The sequence below is a fragment of the Monodon monoceros genome, unplaced genomic scaffold (assembly GCF_005190385.1).
Source record: "Monodon monoceros isolate NGI ecotype Baffin Bay Population unplaced genomic scaffold, NGI_Narwhal_1 Super_Scaffold_11, whole genome shotgun sequence".
In the NCBI taxonomy this organism is placed as follows: Eukaryota; Metazoa; Chordata; class Mammalia; order Artiodactyla; family Monodontidae; genus Monodon; species Monodon monoceros.
The window spans coordinates 125,337,854-125,355,261 of record NW_021703767.1 but is presented as its reverse complement, the minus strand read 5'-3'; the positions used below and the strand labels follow the sequence as shown (position 1 = coordinate 125,355,261).

General features: G+C 45.4%; 1 protein-coding gene across 2 annotated transcripts in view; it reads left to right on the top strand.

The window, feature by feature from the left end:
• Positions 1 to 5,439, top strand: part of IL20RB (interleukin 20 receptor subunit beta) — a 30,600-nt gene extending 25,161 nt beyond the window's left edge. For both annotated transcript variants that reach the window (XM_029213634.1, XM_029213635.1), the window contains exon 7: positions 4,524 to 5,439. In XM_029213634.1, the coding sequence (XP_029069467.1) occupies positions 4,524 to 4,631 (108 nt within the window). In that variant the 3' untranslated portion in view covers positions 4,632 to 5,439. The remainder of the gene's footprint in view (positions 1 to 4,523) is intronic.
• Positions 5,440 to 17,408: the final 11,969 nt, after the last annotated feature.

The following is a 17,408-nucleotide window of genomic DNA, read 5'->3' as shown; positions in this document are numbered from 1 at the left end:
CTTCACAGGAGGACTAACCCTCCCTGCAGTACAGTCCTCAGGACACCCTGCACGCCCCACCATATGATCCTAGTGTCAGCTCTCTTTCTTTCCAGGAGTTTAGGGAGTCATGACTCCAGGGGACACTGGTCCAGAATTAAGCACCAGGCACCGTTCTAAGGCTTTATGGATATTTGCTCATTTCATTTGCCCCTTTTCATAATGTTTACCAACCAGTGTTCTTTACATCGGTTCCCCCTCCAGCCCCTCTGGATGACTAAAGGGTTTACTGCTAAACATAAAGGCAGTGGGATGTATCAAACATAGGGAACAGGGCTGGCCTGCATCCCCTTCAGCAAGAACTTGAGGGGCTCAGAGTTCCCTGAAGCACAAAAGGATGTGTATTCTGCTGTTGTTGGGTGGTGTTTTATAAATATCAATTGGACCAAAATGTTTAATACTGTTCAGATCATCTTTGTCCTCACTGATTTTGTTGGAATAGTTCTATTAGTTATTGAGAGAGAGACAACAAAATCTCTAACTATGAGTGTAGATGTGTCTGTTTCTCCTTTCATGTCAATTTTTCCTTCATGTGTTTTGAACCTGTTTTAGGTGCATACATATTTATGATTGATAGGTCTACCTGAATAATTGAGTCTTTTATCATCATGAAATGTCCCTCTTTATCTCTGGCAGTATTCTTATCCTGATATCAATATAGCCCTTTTTTGTTTACTGTTTGTAGGGTGTATCTTCTTCCATATTTTTATCTTAAACTTATGCGTGTTCTCAAATTTAAATGGTGTCTCTTGAAGCAGCACAGAGGTTTTTTGCTTTGTTTTGTTTTGTTTTTTAAGTGAATCTGTTCCAACAATCTCTGCCATTTAATTGCAATGTTTAATCCATTAACACTTAATTCTAGTCCTCTCACTTCCTAACTTTTCTGTTTGCACCCATATCTGTTTTCTGGTTCTTCTGTTCATGGCACCAAGAGAGACCTGCCCTCAGCTCCTCAGGGAACTGTAAAAAATGGGAAACTCACCCAGAGACATTCCCTTCTTCCAAGTGTCAACTTTTGGTTGCTCTCCTGTGACTTAAGGAAGTTGGTTTCATATTTTGATCCGTTTTTGAAGTTGCTATCTGCAGGAAGATCGGTCTGATTGGTGCTCCTCTGCCGTTAGTAGAAGCGGAGCCCTGCAGTAAAGGAATAACCCCTGAATGAACCCAAAACGATGATGATGGGAGGGGAGCATTCCTGATTCAGCAGGTCACTAGCTCTTCTTTTCCACACACGTAAAAAGCTCAGCCTCCTCGGCTGGACTCCACTGAGTAGTTACCCTTTACGGCTTTCCTCTCAACTCTGTTTCCATGCTTACCCTCTACTCACGAGCTCTTGCATTCCTAATACCCTCCTTCAATTTCCCTCTTCTGGTCCTACATTCAATGACCTAGCAGAGTTCCCTCCCAGGACCCAGTGTGTTGTTAGGGAGCCACAGAGTAAAGGGCCAGGGAAAGAACAATGTAAAGGGTCCGTTCCCTGTAGAATTTCAGGTGCACAAGGAAAGCCCTCCAATGGCAAGAGCTCCTAGGAATCCTAATGCATTATGAGCCATATCCTAAAAATAGCTTTTGGAGAAAACCACGCAACTGAGATGAGACCAGAGACAAGGACATTCTTTTTTTTTTTTTTTTTTATTCATTTATTTAGGCTGCACTAGGTCTTAGTTGTGGCATGCAGGATCTTTGTTGCAGCATGTGGGCTTCTTAGTTGTGGCATGGGACTCTTAGCTGCGGCATGCATGCAGGATCTAGTTCCCTGATCAGGGATCAAACCTGGGCCCCCTGCATTGGGAGTACAGAGTCTTACCCACTGGACCACCAGGGAAGTCCCGAGACAAGGAGATTCTATGAGAGAATGACCACTTTTGTCCGTGGAAGGTAAATGCCATGACCCTTGACCACCTTTTGCTTCTCTGTTCCCCTTACCATCCTTCCTACTTTGTTCTAGTGTCTGTTCCTACATGCATTCTTTTCCATAAGGCTTTTAATTTGTATTCTGTTTCTCTCCAGATTTTAACATGGACAGTTTCTCTGAGTGTATGCATTTCCCACTGTCTTTTGTGAGAAATAGATAGCTAGTGTCCATCAAATCCCAAATAAGTTCTGGAGCTGCACATCACCACCATCATCTCCCCCCTCTCAGCCTTTACTTTAGCACAGCCTAGCTGCACTTCAACATTTGTACTGGTCATAGATAATCCTCCAAACTATTAAAAAGCAACTTCCAGCCAACCTTGCAAAGACCATGCATCTTTCCAATTAAACCATGGAAAATTACCAAGTGGAAATCCTCGACAAGGCTTCAAAAAGTCCTATTGAGTTTGTAAATGTTTAATTTGTCTGCTTGGATTAAACATTTCACGTCTTCATCTATAATTTTACAGTTGGTGATGGTTGCACTCTGAAATATACCATTAAGAATGTCTTTCCATTCAAGTTTTTATCACCAAGTAACAGTCTATGGCAAAAATATATATGCAAGGAAAATTATACTAAGACTGCTCAGTGTGTGTTCCCTATTTTAAAATATAATGTATTTTCCTTGTCTTTTATCCATAATTGCTTCATGGGGATGGAGGCTTTGGTGCTAAAGGTTCTTTGTTTCCTTTCTGTGACTCACTTTATTCTTTCTCTTCTTGCTGTCACATTCCACTGTAATGTGGGTAGCAAACATCAAGATGGCCTCAAGTTAGTCATCTCTAAATTGAGATGTGCTCCAATGGGCCATCCCAAGTCTGACTTTGTGTGCTTCATAGAAAGTGGAGTTTGTGAGCCCAGATGCCTCTGGGGCCCAGATAGATTAAAAAAAAAAAAAAAAAAAAAAAAAAGAGTGTACAGTGCAATAAATGTGATTTAATAGGGAGAGATAGTTAGGAGGACCATGGCAAACATGGCCCAGCTAAAGAAACCAGCTTCTTCTCAGTTCATGCAGTTTGCTGCCAAGAGGGGATGTGAGCCAGTGCTTCCTAAATTTGAAATGAGAATCCAGAAATCCAGACTTTATAATAAATCTCCTGATTTTCAAATGTTAAGAACAAATTCAAATTAAAAAAAAATATATCAGCTGAACCTTGCTTGGAAGTTTGTTCTAAACTATGGGACAACAGTTTTGTACCTTCTGAAATTCTGAGATTACGCTGTTTCACTTTAATGTTCTAGAACGACGCCATCCAGTATGGTAGCTGCTAGCCATATGTGATGATTAAGCACTTGAAATGTGACTAGTCCAAATTGAGATGTGCTGTAACTATGAAATACATGACAGATTTTGAAGACGGTACAAGAAGAGTATAAAATAGTTTATTAATATTTTTATGCGGATTAGATGTTGAAATAATATTTATTTTTAAAATAAAATATATTTTTAAAATTAACTTTACCTATTTCTTTTTACTTTATAAAATGTGCTACTGGAGAATTTTTAATGGCTTATGTAGCTCACATTACATTTCCATTGCAAGGCGCTCCTCTAGAGTTTAAAAAGCAATCAGGTATAAGCACTGCAGATGTAGGTAGCCAGTGTCCTGGGAATCTGACCAGACCAGCATCAGGGAATTGGTGGTGGGCTCCACACTGACATCCCATTCAGTGAGCCTTGCTTTCCCATTATTTGCCTGTGGACACCAGGAGTGAGCCCTGTAGCCACCTCTTTACAAACAAGATCAAGGGCAACCGACTAGATGAAGCTAATGTCTCTGGGGATGGGGGTGGAGGAAACCATTGTGCCCACCTGTCTGTGCCCACATGCCACTCTTTAAAGTGATGACAGGGAGGGACTTCCCTGGTGGTCCAGTGGTTAAGACTCTGCGCTTCCACTGCAGAGGACACGGGTTTGATCCCTGGTCGGGGAACTAAGATACCACATGCCCTATGGTGTAGCCAAAAAAAAAAGAAAAAAGAAAAGTGATGATGGGAAGGGCTGTGGGAGAAGCTGTGCAAGACCCAAGTGAGTTTGTTGGAGGCGAGTGGTCTAGGGGTGACACTGGGGAAAGTCGCCCTGAAAGGTTGATACCTGCATTTTTACAACCAGTTATGATGATGTATTGGGGTTGCTGGGAGAAGATAGCAGGAATGTGAAGTATGAGTAGGAAGGGACTCCTGTTTATGGAGCACCATCCCTGGACCAGACACCCTGCTAGTGCTGTACGTGGAGCACCTCAGACCAGGTCACTCTTTTCAGAGCTCTCTGGCAGAAGAAGGTTAGATTTTTTGGACCAGAACTACATTCTGGGCTTCTGTGGGGCAGGGTCCCCTAGGGAGGAGTGCCGAGGAGGCAGGACCCCAAGACATCTGCTGGTTGGTGACCTGGGAGACGATCTCAGTGAAGGTGGGAAGCCCTTGTTCCAGGGGTTAGAATTGTCTTTGGGCTTTTCTGCTGCTGGAAAGTTAATGAATCAGACAGTTGAGGTTTTTGGTGATATTCTCCACGATTACTATTACTATGACTAGTCACCTAATGAAGATGAATGAAAATTGCTTTTCAGAAAATAACCAGTTCACCCCAGAAGCTGATCAGCTGCAGAAGGGAAGAGGTAGAAGCCTGTGTGGCGGCCGGGCTGTCTTCTGAGGCGCTCCTCAGGGCCTGGATCTAGCAGATGAAGCCTAGAAACCTGGTCTGCCGGACATGGGACAGTGAGGGGAAGGGCCGTGCTTCGGCTTTCCTCCAAGGACAAAGGACAAGAGAAGAAGAGCCTGCTGTGTCTGTGTGAGAAGCAACTGTCAGAGGTAGAGTGGTGTGGCTGACAGAGCACTGAGAGGGGGTCAGGGGATGCGACCTCCAGCACTGGATCTCTCTGCTGTCCTCTAGGGGGATGACCCTGTGGAAGGTGCTTCGTCTCTCAGTTTTCTCAACTATACAAGGAGGGGATTAAGTACCCAACCATTAAACCATATGTATATATATCCATATCATCTCTCCACCACTTGCAGAGCTGTAGGGAAATTGGCAACACTGTGCATTGGGATTGGTTCTGCTTTTCTGAAGAGCAGTAGATACACGTGTAACAGGAATAATCCCAGGCTCTATACACCTGCTGGCTTGGAGATCCTGCTTTGCTAGAGGAACCTTGAAGGGGAAAGGAAGGGTGGGTGCAATGGGGTTGATTTCACTTCAAGCCAAATGCCTGCTCAGAGGTGACTGAATGGCTCAGCCAGCTCTCCAAACCATGACCCGGAGGGAGGCCACAGCCCCCTGAAAATGGGCTGCGCACAGATGCCGCAGACATGTGAAATGCTGTACAGGGTAGATAGTGTGTGCACACTGAGGACAGCAGCTAAAATGCATGTGCATGATAAGATGAGACCGCAGAAGGATGTTGATCATAAGTGCGATGTTTGCTGTGTTCCTTTTTCCTGTACTGTTGTTATAGCACTGAATGAAAAATAAAAAGGTGTCACCTTGGGTAATCATTGTGGTTTCTTCCAAAAAAGTTGTCTTTAGGGTTCCAGTTATATCATCAACCTTGAGTGCAGGTCACCTGAAGACCACCTTTGGTCAGGAGATGTGGGAGTAGCCCCAGGTAGGGGATGGGGCAGGGAACCAGCGAGGGGCAGCGTCTGGCTGCATGGGAAACGTGACTGAAGCAGCTGGCCAAAGCTTCATCCGGCCAGGATGTTCCTGCGTCTTCCTGGAGGCCTTGTGATACAGGAAATCCCTTGGGGACCTCTTTTCCTTAAGACAGCTCCTCGGGTGTCCTTAACTCTCCTAGCATGTTCATCTGGGGCACGCGACTGAAGCCTCTTCCCGACCCTCTCCCCCACCAGGTGAGGAGGAGTCAGGGTCAGAGAAGGGATGGAGGGGGAAGTTTCTTGAAGGCTGAAACGATTGCTGGGCAAGGCCTGTGCCTCCCTTTTAGACCCCAGCCCTCCCAGTTCTGGAGCCTCTGAACTGGTTTGTCTCCACCCCCACTTCCTGGGCCCCTTCCAGCCAGCCCAGAGGTGGAGACAGTCTAACTGCTTCAGCCAGGTGTTTCCCCTACAGGATAGAGGCCCACAGCCCTCTCTCCATCTGGTGGGGTTTCGAGGAGCCAGAGGATGGGCTCTCTTTAAGATGAGATCACTGAAGATCATTTCATCTGTACCATTTTGTATGCCTCTGTGTTGTCTGACTCTTGTGCGAAGAGTATGTGTTCGTTTTACCTTTGGCCTAACCTGGAAACATATTTTTAGTTTGCAGAAATAAAGACGATACTAGTTCACCAGTCGCCAACCCCCTCCTCCCTCTCGCCTGTCACCTGTCTAGGCCCAGAACCCAGAAATGACCCCTGACTTCCCTCTGCTTGCGTCCCTCTCACAGATAGTCTCACTGCCCATCCACCTTGCAGGCATTTACAGGTATACAGGAATTTCTCTCAGTTATTCTAGTGTCGTCCCATGTCCCCAGAATCACTTATCGAAGCCCAGCCATGCACCGGACATTGAGCTAGTTCCTGAAAGTAGGGGGGCTGCCTCCCCTGTAGCTGGCCATTCCCTCTGGCCCGGAGTACTTGTGTTCTAACTCCCCAGCCTCCCCTCCTCCTCTCCAATCACCCGGCCCTTTCAGCTGGGACACTTTAATGAATGAAAATGGGTATGATTAATAACTACAACAGGATGGCAGGGAGACTGACCATCTCTCACAGTCCTTCATGCTGCTCAACTGAGTTGACACCCGTGACCCCAGAATCAAGCCCAACTTTCTTAGTCCTGCCTTCAGATGCTGCCAGAGTCCAAGGAATAAAACCCCTGCTCCATGACGCTTACATTCGAATGTGGGGGGGAAAGGAGAAATAATAATAAAATAATACTAGCAATGATCATTATTAAGTGAATTATCTAGTATATTGGGAGTTTGTAAGTCCTATGGGAAAATGACAAGGTGGAGCAGAAAATGGAGGGGTGGGGTAAGGGCAGGTTGCATCCTCCTCTGAAGGAAAATAAATGGAAACAGCAGAACCACAACTGTCAAATAAGTCACACAGTGTGGGAGATTAAGCATGACTCTAGAACAAAATGGTTTGGCAACAAAGCCTCAGGAGTGTGCGGTCTAAAACAAAAACTATATTTAGTATTTATACTGTTTGTATTGACAGTGTATTTTTTTAAAGCTATTCCCTTAAGTTGTCAGAGCAAGTAAATAATTGTGTTTATTTTTATTTATTTATTTTTTTGCAGTACGCGGGCCTCTCACTGCTGTGGCCTCTCCCGTTGCGGAACACAGGCTCTGGATGTGCAGGCTCAGGGGCCATGGCACACCGGCCCAGCCGCTCCGCAGCACGTGGGATCCTCCCAGACCGGGGCACGAACCCGCGTCCCCTGCATCGGCAGGCGGACTCTCAACCACTGCACCACCAGAGAAGACCAATAATTGTGTTTATTTTGACAGGAACCTAGATTTCAAGATTAGTGGAAGGGAAGACCAATGGTAGACTCAAACATTTGAGGAGGAGCAGTGTACTGCTGGAACTGAACTGAATATAGCAATATGAAGTCATGTCTTTATAAAACATTAAATGAAAAATATATTTCCTTTATGGCTTTTTGCCACTGAAATGGCCCAGTTGCAATGTACCCCAGATTTTGGTTTCTAATGCTATTTTTCTCCCCAAAGGAGCCATGGTATCTTGGAACAATGTCTGATTCCATGCCTGGTCTGGGGTGGAAGGGTGCAAGGCAATCCCAGGATACCTACACTTTGTTAGGCCAGAAGCAAAGCTTTCAATAGTTGGGTCATTCAAAATTATGCAAGAATCAATCTAAAAGGGGTAAATTTGCCCAAGCCAAAGTTGGGACAATGTGAGCATCAAAAAGAGAGTTCTGGCTTACATCAATGGACACAATAAATTTGAAAAGTCATGGGTCCATAACTGTACACACAAAAATCAAATGCTCAGAGAAGATGAATAGAATGTATTTCTACTGATTCTTGTTATTGAATCCTGTTGGGCTTATTGACTTGCTGTATCAAAGAATCATACTAGTAAATGTAGACTAGTAAATGTAGGTACAGCAGTCAGAAGGTGGTCACCACCAGCATTACCTGGTCCAGGCCATGACCCTCCCCATCATGAACGCCTGCGAAGCCTCCCCTTCCAATCTTTTTGCACTTGCACATCTTTCCTGCCAAGGCTTCCGCGGCAAAGTTCTTTTAAGTTCCTTTTACAGACTGTAGACTCTGTCTAGCTTCTGTGCTACATTTCCCCAACCCTTAGATTTGTTTTTTCTACTTATTTTTCTGTGTGCCCATTTTATGCTTTGGCTAACTTCCTGTGGGTGTTTAGGATTCTCAGTTTCCTTGTAATCTGGCCTGACTCGGTCCCTTCAGGGAACTTCCGGCAGCTTCTGAGCCCACCTGGAGGGGGAAACCTCGTTACGTCCACAGCTGTCTGGCGCCACCTAGTGTTGAGTACGGGAAATTCCTTCTTTTGTTCCCACTCGCCTCGAAGCGCCCTGGGCTTCCGGGATAGAGAAAAGGAAAACTCAGGCAAGTTTCCTAGAATGAGAACTCAACAGCAAACTTCCACGGGCTTGGTCCCTAGCAAACCTCCACTGCCGTCAGTAGATTTAGAGTTTAGCAAAGGCCACCATCTCCTCGCTCGTGTTCAGTCTGTCCCCAGCTCATGATTGAGGGCTCCACTCTGTGCCCACGTGGGTCTCCCTCCTCCCCTGTCTGTCGGTCTTTCCTCTGTGCTGCCCTTCCCTATGTCTTAAAAAAGGAGTTTTTGGTATTTCCCCCCATGTGTTCTGTTTCTAGCCTATCCCTGGATTTGACTGACTTTCTTGTTCCCACGACGGGAGAGTCATGTTAAACCATTTTGGCGCCCAGACTGTGACGTTTGGAAGTGGCACACAAGAGTTGACCCCAAATTACAGTTTTCTCTTTCTGGCTCAAGGGATTCTCAGGTCCTCAAGCATCTAACAAAAAAGCCTGGAAAACCCACACAGGTGGGAGCAGGAGGTTCACAAAGGGAAGACACAGCCCTTTCTGCCTCCTTGACTGGAGCGGGCTGCCAGCCCAGGAGAGGTTGTAAAACCCCATTAAGGACCTTGGAGGAAAATCTGACGAGCCTTCTCAGGTACCTGCAAAAAGCCCCCAGTGCAAAAGCGCAAACTCTCCTGTGGGAGGAGGTACATGTCCCTGGTCCCTCTACTGCACCCCACTGGGGAAATTTTAAAAAAACGAGTTTAAAAAACCTGGCTGTTGGAAAAATAAGTGCCTGTGTAAACCTCAGTAACTTCTACGTTTGCTCCTGTGCTTTAAAATGACTCATCTACGAGGTGGCCACACATCTCCAAATTTCCTGGAGATGCCAGGAAGTCTTCTATCAAACTGCCTTGGTGTCAGCCTACAGATGTTATTTTGGGTTAGGAGATCACACCCCAGAACTAGGGCCCTCTGATGCCATCCCGCCTACATTAACTGCTCTGAAGGGCTTCCTCCCTCCCTCCCTCCCTCCCCCTTCCTTCCTTCCTTTTATCTTTCTTTTCTTTTCTAACAAAGTTTTAAACTCTGAAGGAGAAATTTAACCTGGCATTGGCAAAGACAGGCCTCAGGCTGAAGAGCTGATAAGAAGCTTGGGCCTGAGCCAAGGCGGTGGACTACCTCCACCCCCTTCCCAACCTCCAATCAGCCACCCCTGAGTCTCCTCCCTTCCTAAACTTCATCTAGCCCTTTGTTGCCACCCCAGACACAAATCAGCCAGTCTTTGCGCTCCAGTGCCTACCGTGAACTGAAACTTGGTATCACTGAACCTCTGGAATTGTGCCTCTCCAGGATATTCAACCAGCCTGCCCTGTGTCAGCTCTCATGACCACTCTTCTGGGTAGGATAGGACAGGAGAGGAAAGGAGTTCTTCTTTAGCTACTAATAAGCAAACTCCTCCCATCACCAAGGGAGAGTGTTGCCACTTTGGAAATGGGCCTGTCCACTCTGTGAAGACTGAGATGACCAGGTCTGGACATGCTTCTTGCTTGTCTAGCTCAGTAGTGTCTGAGACATGCCTGGAAGACATTGATCAAGATGGTGGAGTGAGCACACATCAAGTCCCCTCTGTAACCTCCTCCAGCCACAGAGGAGTGATTGATGAAATGTGCATACACACACACACACACACACACACGAGCCAATGAATGAATCAAAAAATAAATCGATCTTTGTGGACCAATAATGAAGAATAAACCTACAGAGTAGGCTGGTGAAATGTAGCCCAAGGGTAGAAGGAAATGGGTATACATAGATTGAGCTTCAAAGCTCATGTGGGAATGGAGATGAGTGTACCCTGTGCTTGGCAGGAGAGTGGACCCGTGCTTGCTGCATGAAGCTGGGGTTGGGGCTGGTTGTCTTGCCTATCCAGCAAATGGGGGCTGAAAACACTCCAGAAACGTGCTGCTTGCCCATGGTGCAGGAAGGAAAAGGGGCATCTTTGCTAAAGATGGGAACTGGGCTGGTCCTGCACCAGGGGTGCAGCGCCAGGAATTTTGTTGCTTGAGAGCCAGCACCTGAAAGTCCATAATTTAAGAGTCCACCTTGGGTGTGCAAACCAGGAAGAATGGGCTAAGTCAGCTGCAAAAGTTCTTACCATGCAAGGACTTGTTCATGGAAAACACTCCCAGGCAGAATGAGCTTTGGAACAAAAATGACAAAGGACATTACGAAATTCATCTTGAGGCTCATTTTACAGACTCAACAGACAGAAGAATTCATAACAGAAGAGATGGAAATAATAGGTAATTTGAAAATCTAAAAACTCATGGAATGTCTCCCACTCTTCCTTAAAATGTAGTGGCGGCAGCTTTTTTTCCCTGCCAATTGAGAGTATTTTGGATACTTCTGGGTAATAGAAAGCTCTAGAGCCACTTTCACTACGAGTTTGCATTTATAATTAAAATTGCCTATTCCCAGATAGTAATAAAAACTTTGAACTCTCATGAGATATAAAGTTTCTTTTGTCTTTAGCAGGTGGCTTCCTGACTTCAGGGAAGGGTGTGGTCAGCTTCTACCTCTCTTTTTTTACATCCTCCTCCTTCACCTGCAGCCATTGTGGACCCCTCTGAGATTGGAGTTCAAGGGAAGAGGGAAAAGGGGGATCAGGAAAGGTCTTACTTGATTGGAACAGTGGAAAGCTGGGTTTGGGCTTCCTGGGACCCACTGAGGTTTAAAGCTGCTTCTTTCTCCTATGAATACTTTTGTGGGTTCTTCGTAATCTTTCCTGCTGAAACTCTCAGACTGTAACTCCCATGTAGGTAATGAATTTTGTTTTTCCAGCTTGTGATGGTTAACTTTATGTGTCAACTGGGCTGGGCCATGGGGTGCCCAGATATTTGGATGAACACGATTCTGGGTGTGTCTGTGAGGGTGTTTCCGGAGAAGAGTAACATTTGAAATGGTGGATTGGGTAAAGCAGAGTGCCCTGCTCGTGGTGGCTGGGTCTCATCAAGTCACTTGAAGGCCTGAGTAGAATAACAAGGCTGAGTGAGAGAGAATTCTCTCTCTCTGCCCAACTGTTTTCAAGCTGGGACATCAGACTTCTGTCTTCAGACTCAAGCTTGGACTGGAATTTACACCATTGGCTTTCTTTGTTCTCAGGCCTTCAGACTCAGACAGCAACTATACCATTGGCTCCCCTGGGTCTCTAGTTTGCCAACTGCAGATCTTGGGACTTGTCAGCCCCCAAATCACATGAGCCAATTCCTTATAATAAATCTCTCTCTCTCTCTCTCCCCCACTGGGAGGGTCCAGAAGACATACCTTTCTTTTTATCTTATTTTATTCTAAAAGTTGAATTATAGTTGATTTATAATATATTAGTTTTAGGTGTACAACATGGTAATTCAATATTTTTATAGGTTATATATACTCCATTTAAAGTTGTTATAAAATATTAGCTATATTCCCTGTGCTGCACATTGCATCCTTGTATGTTATTTATTTTATACCTACTAGTTTGTGCCTCTTAACCTCCTTCCTCTGTCCTGTCTTGCCCCTCCTCCCACCCCTCTCCCCACTGGGAACCACTAGTTTGTTCTCTGTATCTGTGAGTCTGCTTCTGTTTTGTTATATTCATTTGTTTGTTTTAGTTTGTAGATTTCACATACAAGTGAAAACATGCAGTATTTGTCTTTCTCTGCAGAAGACCTTTCACCATCACTGTGAGAAATAAGTTTGTGAGGGGAGCCCTGACATCCTTGGAGAGCTCTGATCACCTTTCTCTGCAGGTCAGATCTCACAGTGGCAGCTGCAGTCATCGAGGCCTAAATGCAATGGGAGTAATTAGATCCGGGGTGGCAGGAGCCAAGTGGTGGCAATCAACCGCCAAAAGCAAGGTGGACATGGTTAGTGTAATAGACAGCAAAGTCAAGGCAGCCATTGGGAAAGTCCGACTCATACAGGCTTAGGGCGTTGGCTACTTCATCATGGTGTTCCTAGAAGTGAAATTGATAGGAAGCCTACTACATTCCTACTTGATCTGTAGGAACAGAAAAGGTCTAGGTCAAGGGAACAAAAGTCTAACCTGAATCATATAAAATAGATAACCAGCAAGGACCTACTGTGTAGCACAGGAAGCTCTACTCAATATTCTGTAGTAACCTATATGGGAAAATAATCTGAAAAAGAATGAATATATTTATATGTATAACTGAATCACTATGTTATACACCTGAAACTAACACAACATTGTAAATCAGCTATACGCCAATAAAATTTTTTAAAAAAACAGAGGACTGTGGCCTCTCAATCAATTCCCAGACCTGAGCCAGTTTATAGACCCAGAGGCCCTTGAATGAAGGGGGTGCTAATGCCCTTTAGGAAGGACCCTGGAACATTACCAAACATTTGTACTGTTATTCTTCCTCCCAGGTTTCCCCAAAGGGACTTATAGCCTTTTATCAGGGTAACTGCATTGGGGGAAAGGAAATAATCAGGCCTTTTGGGGACTACTGGACACTGATTCTGAACTGACAGTGATTTTGGGAGACCCCACATGTCACTGTGGTCCACCAGTCAGAGCAGTGACTTACAGAAGTCAGGTGATCAACGGGGTTTAATTCAGGTCCATGTCAGAGTGGGCCCAGTGGGTCCCTGAACACACCCTGTGTCTATTTCCCTGGTTCTGGAATGCATAATTGGAATAGATATACTCATTAGCTGGCAGAATTCCCACACTGCTTCTCTGACCTGTGGAGTGAGGTGGGAAAGGCCAGGTGGAAGCCACTAAAGCTGCCTCCACCTAGGAAACTAGTAACTCAAAGGCGATACTACATTCCTGGGGGGATTGCAGAGATTAGTGCCACCATCAAGGACTTGAAAGATGCAGGGGTGGTGACTCCTACCCCACCCCCATTCATCTCACCTATTTGACCTCTGCAGAAGAAGGATGGATCCTGGAGAATGACACTGCATCATGGAATATTATAAGCTTAGCCAGGTGGTGGGTTTTTAAAAATTTATTATTTATTTATTTATTTATTTTGCGGTACGCGGGCCTCTCACTGTTGTGGCCTCTCCCGTTGTGGAGCACCGGCTCCGGATGCGCAGGCTCAGCGGCCGTGGCTCACGGGCCCAGCCACTCCGCGGCATGTGGGATCTTCCCGGACCGGGGCACGAACCCATGTCCCCTGCATTGGCAGGCGGACTCTCAACCACTGCACCACCAGGGAAGCCCCAAGACGCTAGTTTTGAGTGGGGCCCAGAACAAGAGAAGGCTCTGCATCGGTCCAGGCTGCGGTGCAAGCTGCTCTGCCATTCGGGCCACAGGATCCAGCAGATCCAATGGGGCTCAGACTCTCATGGGAGGTAAGGATGCTGCTTGCAGCCTTTGGCAGCCCTTGTCAGTGAATCACAAGTCAGGCCCTTAGGGTTTCCCTGGAGAACACAGACTAGTCCACAGCTGCAGCTTTCCTCTGGTTTCCTCAGACACTACCACCTGCTCTGTATTCATAGGCCTTTTGGCCTCCTCCAACTGAGCCAGGCACCCAGGCTCCTTTTTCCCTAACAGCAGGGAACACACATCAGGCTCTCTGCATGGAACCCTAAGGTTGGGCTTAAGAGATAAACTGCCCCTCATTCCATCCTTAGCCTGGGGTCAGTGAAACTCAGAGCACTCCAACACTCTCTCCAAAGACATCCTCTTCACAAATCCTTTGAAATGTCCAAAAACTCAATCCTTTTTATGTCCTCTCTATGGGTGTTAGGTACAGTATTTGGATATTCCCTTAAAGTTTAATATCATGTTACATATTGAAGAGGTAAGGAGGGAATGGCATCTTTGCAAGGAGACCAGGAGATGATTAAATGTGAACAGGCGGTTATGAAAAATATTGCTCTTGGAAATAAAAAGACTCCAATAAGTAGGATAAATAAGAGGCTAGAATAGCTGATGAGAGATGAGTCAATCAAAAGAGAGAAAGAAATTACATATAATACAGAACCAAAAGATGGAGAAATGAAAACTATGAAGTTGAGAGTCATGGAAGATAGACTGAGAAATTCTAATCCGAGAGGCGTTCTGAGTGAGAAAACTGGTGAGATCACAGGAGAGGGAATGGCTGAAAAATTTCCGTAATTGAAAAAAATTCCAGTTCAGAATAGTGCACTGATTATGGTGAGGGCAAAGTAATTAAAAAACCCAAACAATCCCTCCCGAGCACCACCACCGGCATGCCTCACTGGGAACAGAGCAAGGAGAGCCGGCATCAGTGCGATCACATTTCCATCACAGGAAACATCTGGGCCAAAAGTGTGTCCTGCCTTCTTTTGCCCAGGGAGGGAGAACAGGGGGCGTGCGACTGTCGTCTCCACAACTTTCTACTACTCCCTTCTCTCTCCATAGACTAACAGGCTTTTTTTTTCCATTAAAAAAAAAAAAAAAAAGACTTTTCTGTTACTTCTGGTCCACATGTAGTTTATGAGGAGCTCAAGGCACTCGTTGTTTAGGGCTCAGACACAGAGTACCACACACACAGTAGGAGCTTATTCCAGGGGTTTTCCTCAGTGTTGACACTCGGCTCTGTGATTGGGGCCTGGCTGGTTCAGTGATGGGGACAGCACGGGCAAGGGAGGAAACAGCAGCGCCTGTCTCCTGTGACATATTCTAATTGCTGTCCTACTGTAGAGCTGTCACAGGCGCTGCTTTCAAAGGATGGAAAGAAGAGGAAGGGAACAAACTTAAGATCTGGCTAGCCTCTTGATTTTTAATCTTTAGGCCAACTAAATTTATCTCCAAAAGGAATACCTGCTTACTGTAAAAAGTTCGAGCAACATAGAAGGACGTAAATCAAAAAGCCCCTCCTTTCCTTCCTTTCTCCTTCATCCTAGGTGTGAGCTCTGTGACTGTTTGCTGTGCCTCCTTCCAGATCCTTCTCTCTCAGAGATGGGATAATATGTGAAGTGTCAGCAGATCTGGTTCTCCCATCCCACACTCCCTCTTCTCTGGAGCCCTCCTCCACTCCCGATTTGGGAAGGTAGGTGGGAGATACTCATCTCTTCAAGGAAGCTGTCACAGTGGAATCAGAGATGAAATATGCCAGTTCTTGGATTTTAGGCTAAAATGTTCAACCCAACTATGAAGTAGAAAAAGTTGAGCAGAAAAGGTTATGTTTTGGCAGTTTTTCCCCCTCTTCCCAAACTCAGGCTAGATCAAGCTGTGGCTGAGGGAGAGGGAAGATGAGGAAGTAAGAAAAAACAGTCAGGATGTCAAAAGGGCGTCTCCTGTGCCCTCCCCTGGGGGTTAGACATAACATATGAGGGTGTTATAGAACGCTCAGGATAGAGTTTGGGGACTCAGGAGCTGAGGGGTCAGTGATAAACCTCCATTTGGAGCTTTGGGGAGCAGACACTCCCCCTCTGAAGATGTGATATGAAGTAAGCCCCTAAATCTATAGGCCAAGGTAAGGAAAGAAAACTTCTGCATTGACTAAGTTTAAATATAAAATGCCTTCATCATGAAGAACCTAGGGGTAAGACGGGAATAAAGACACAGACCTAGTAGAGAATGGACTCGAGGATATGGGAAGGGGGAAGGGTAAGCTGTGACAAAGTGAGAGAGTGGCATGGACATATATACACTACCAAACATAAAATAGATAGCTAGTGGGAAGCAGCCGCATAGCAAAGGGAGGTCAGCTCGGTGCTTTGTGACCACCTAGAGTGGTGGGATAGGGAGGGTGGGAGGGAGACGCAAGAGGGAGGAGATATGGGAACATATGTATATGTACAACTGATTCACTTTGTTATAAAGCAGAAACTAACACACCATTGTAAAGCAATTATACTCCAATAAAGATGTTAAAAAAATAAAATAAAATGCCTGACTTTATCCAGGATTCACCATGGTTGCTTTTTCTGGATCAGGAGGAAAGGAGACTCCAAATAAAGGTAAAATCGCATTATGTAACAATAACAAAAGTCATGACACGTACACCAGGTGATCTATCTATATATCACTATATATGACTTTTATTAGATATCTATATTTTAATATATATTATATATAAATATAACATATTTATATATAATGTATTATATACAATAATGTATAATATTATATATAATAGTTGGTCTTTTTAGGTTATTTCCACTTAAAAAAAATTCCCAGCACTGCTGCAGTGACTATCTTTGCACACTTGTGTGACTGTATGTAGGTCGGATTCGTAGATCAGAGGGATGTGCAATGTAAAGTTGGATTCCACTTAGGCTTTTGACTCTATTCCTCCCTTTCTTTCTCAATGAATTTTATCCTGAGATGAGATGAAAGAGTAATGGTTTCAATTTCTCCCTCTCATGCCAAGTTAAGATATTTAAACATGAAGTGTGGGTTTGTCTATCACCAAAGAGGTGCTGAAAAGTGAATTTGTTTCCCACTCTGTCTTCTTCTCGGATATTTGTAAATATTTGGATCAGTGGCTTTGTTTCTTGCTTTTCTGAGAGTGGCTTCCAGAGGAACCCGCCGGAGCCAGCTGCAGTTCCGAGAGATGCCACTAGGTGTCAATGTAGGTCTTGATTGGCACCAATTCTTGGCTGCAGTTAATTTGGTTAGGTCCCCGTGGAGCCTCAGCGTCCTCTCCTGCAAAATAACAAATATCCGTCGTGCAGGGCACTTTCTTCAGGAAGGACTCCAGGGAGCTCAGGAGTTTGCATACGAAGCCGAGGGAGCGAGGGGCTTCTGATAATGATATTCAATGTCTAACGGAGTCGCTTACAGGCAGAGCCAGGTCTCTCCCCGCTTTGATGTATGAGATTATTATGGAGAGGTAATGCAGGCCAAGTGATGCTGTTCGGTGGGCTGTGCATGTGGACCCCTTTGTGAATTGTGAGGCCTGGCGCAGCCGAGATGGTCGCTTCACAGGGTGGGAGGAGAGGGGTGCAATGGGGACTGCCGTGGAGGGCCAGGCAC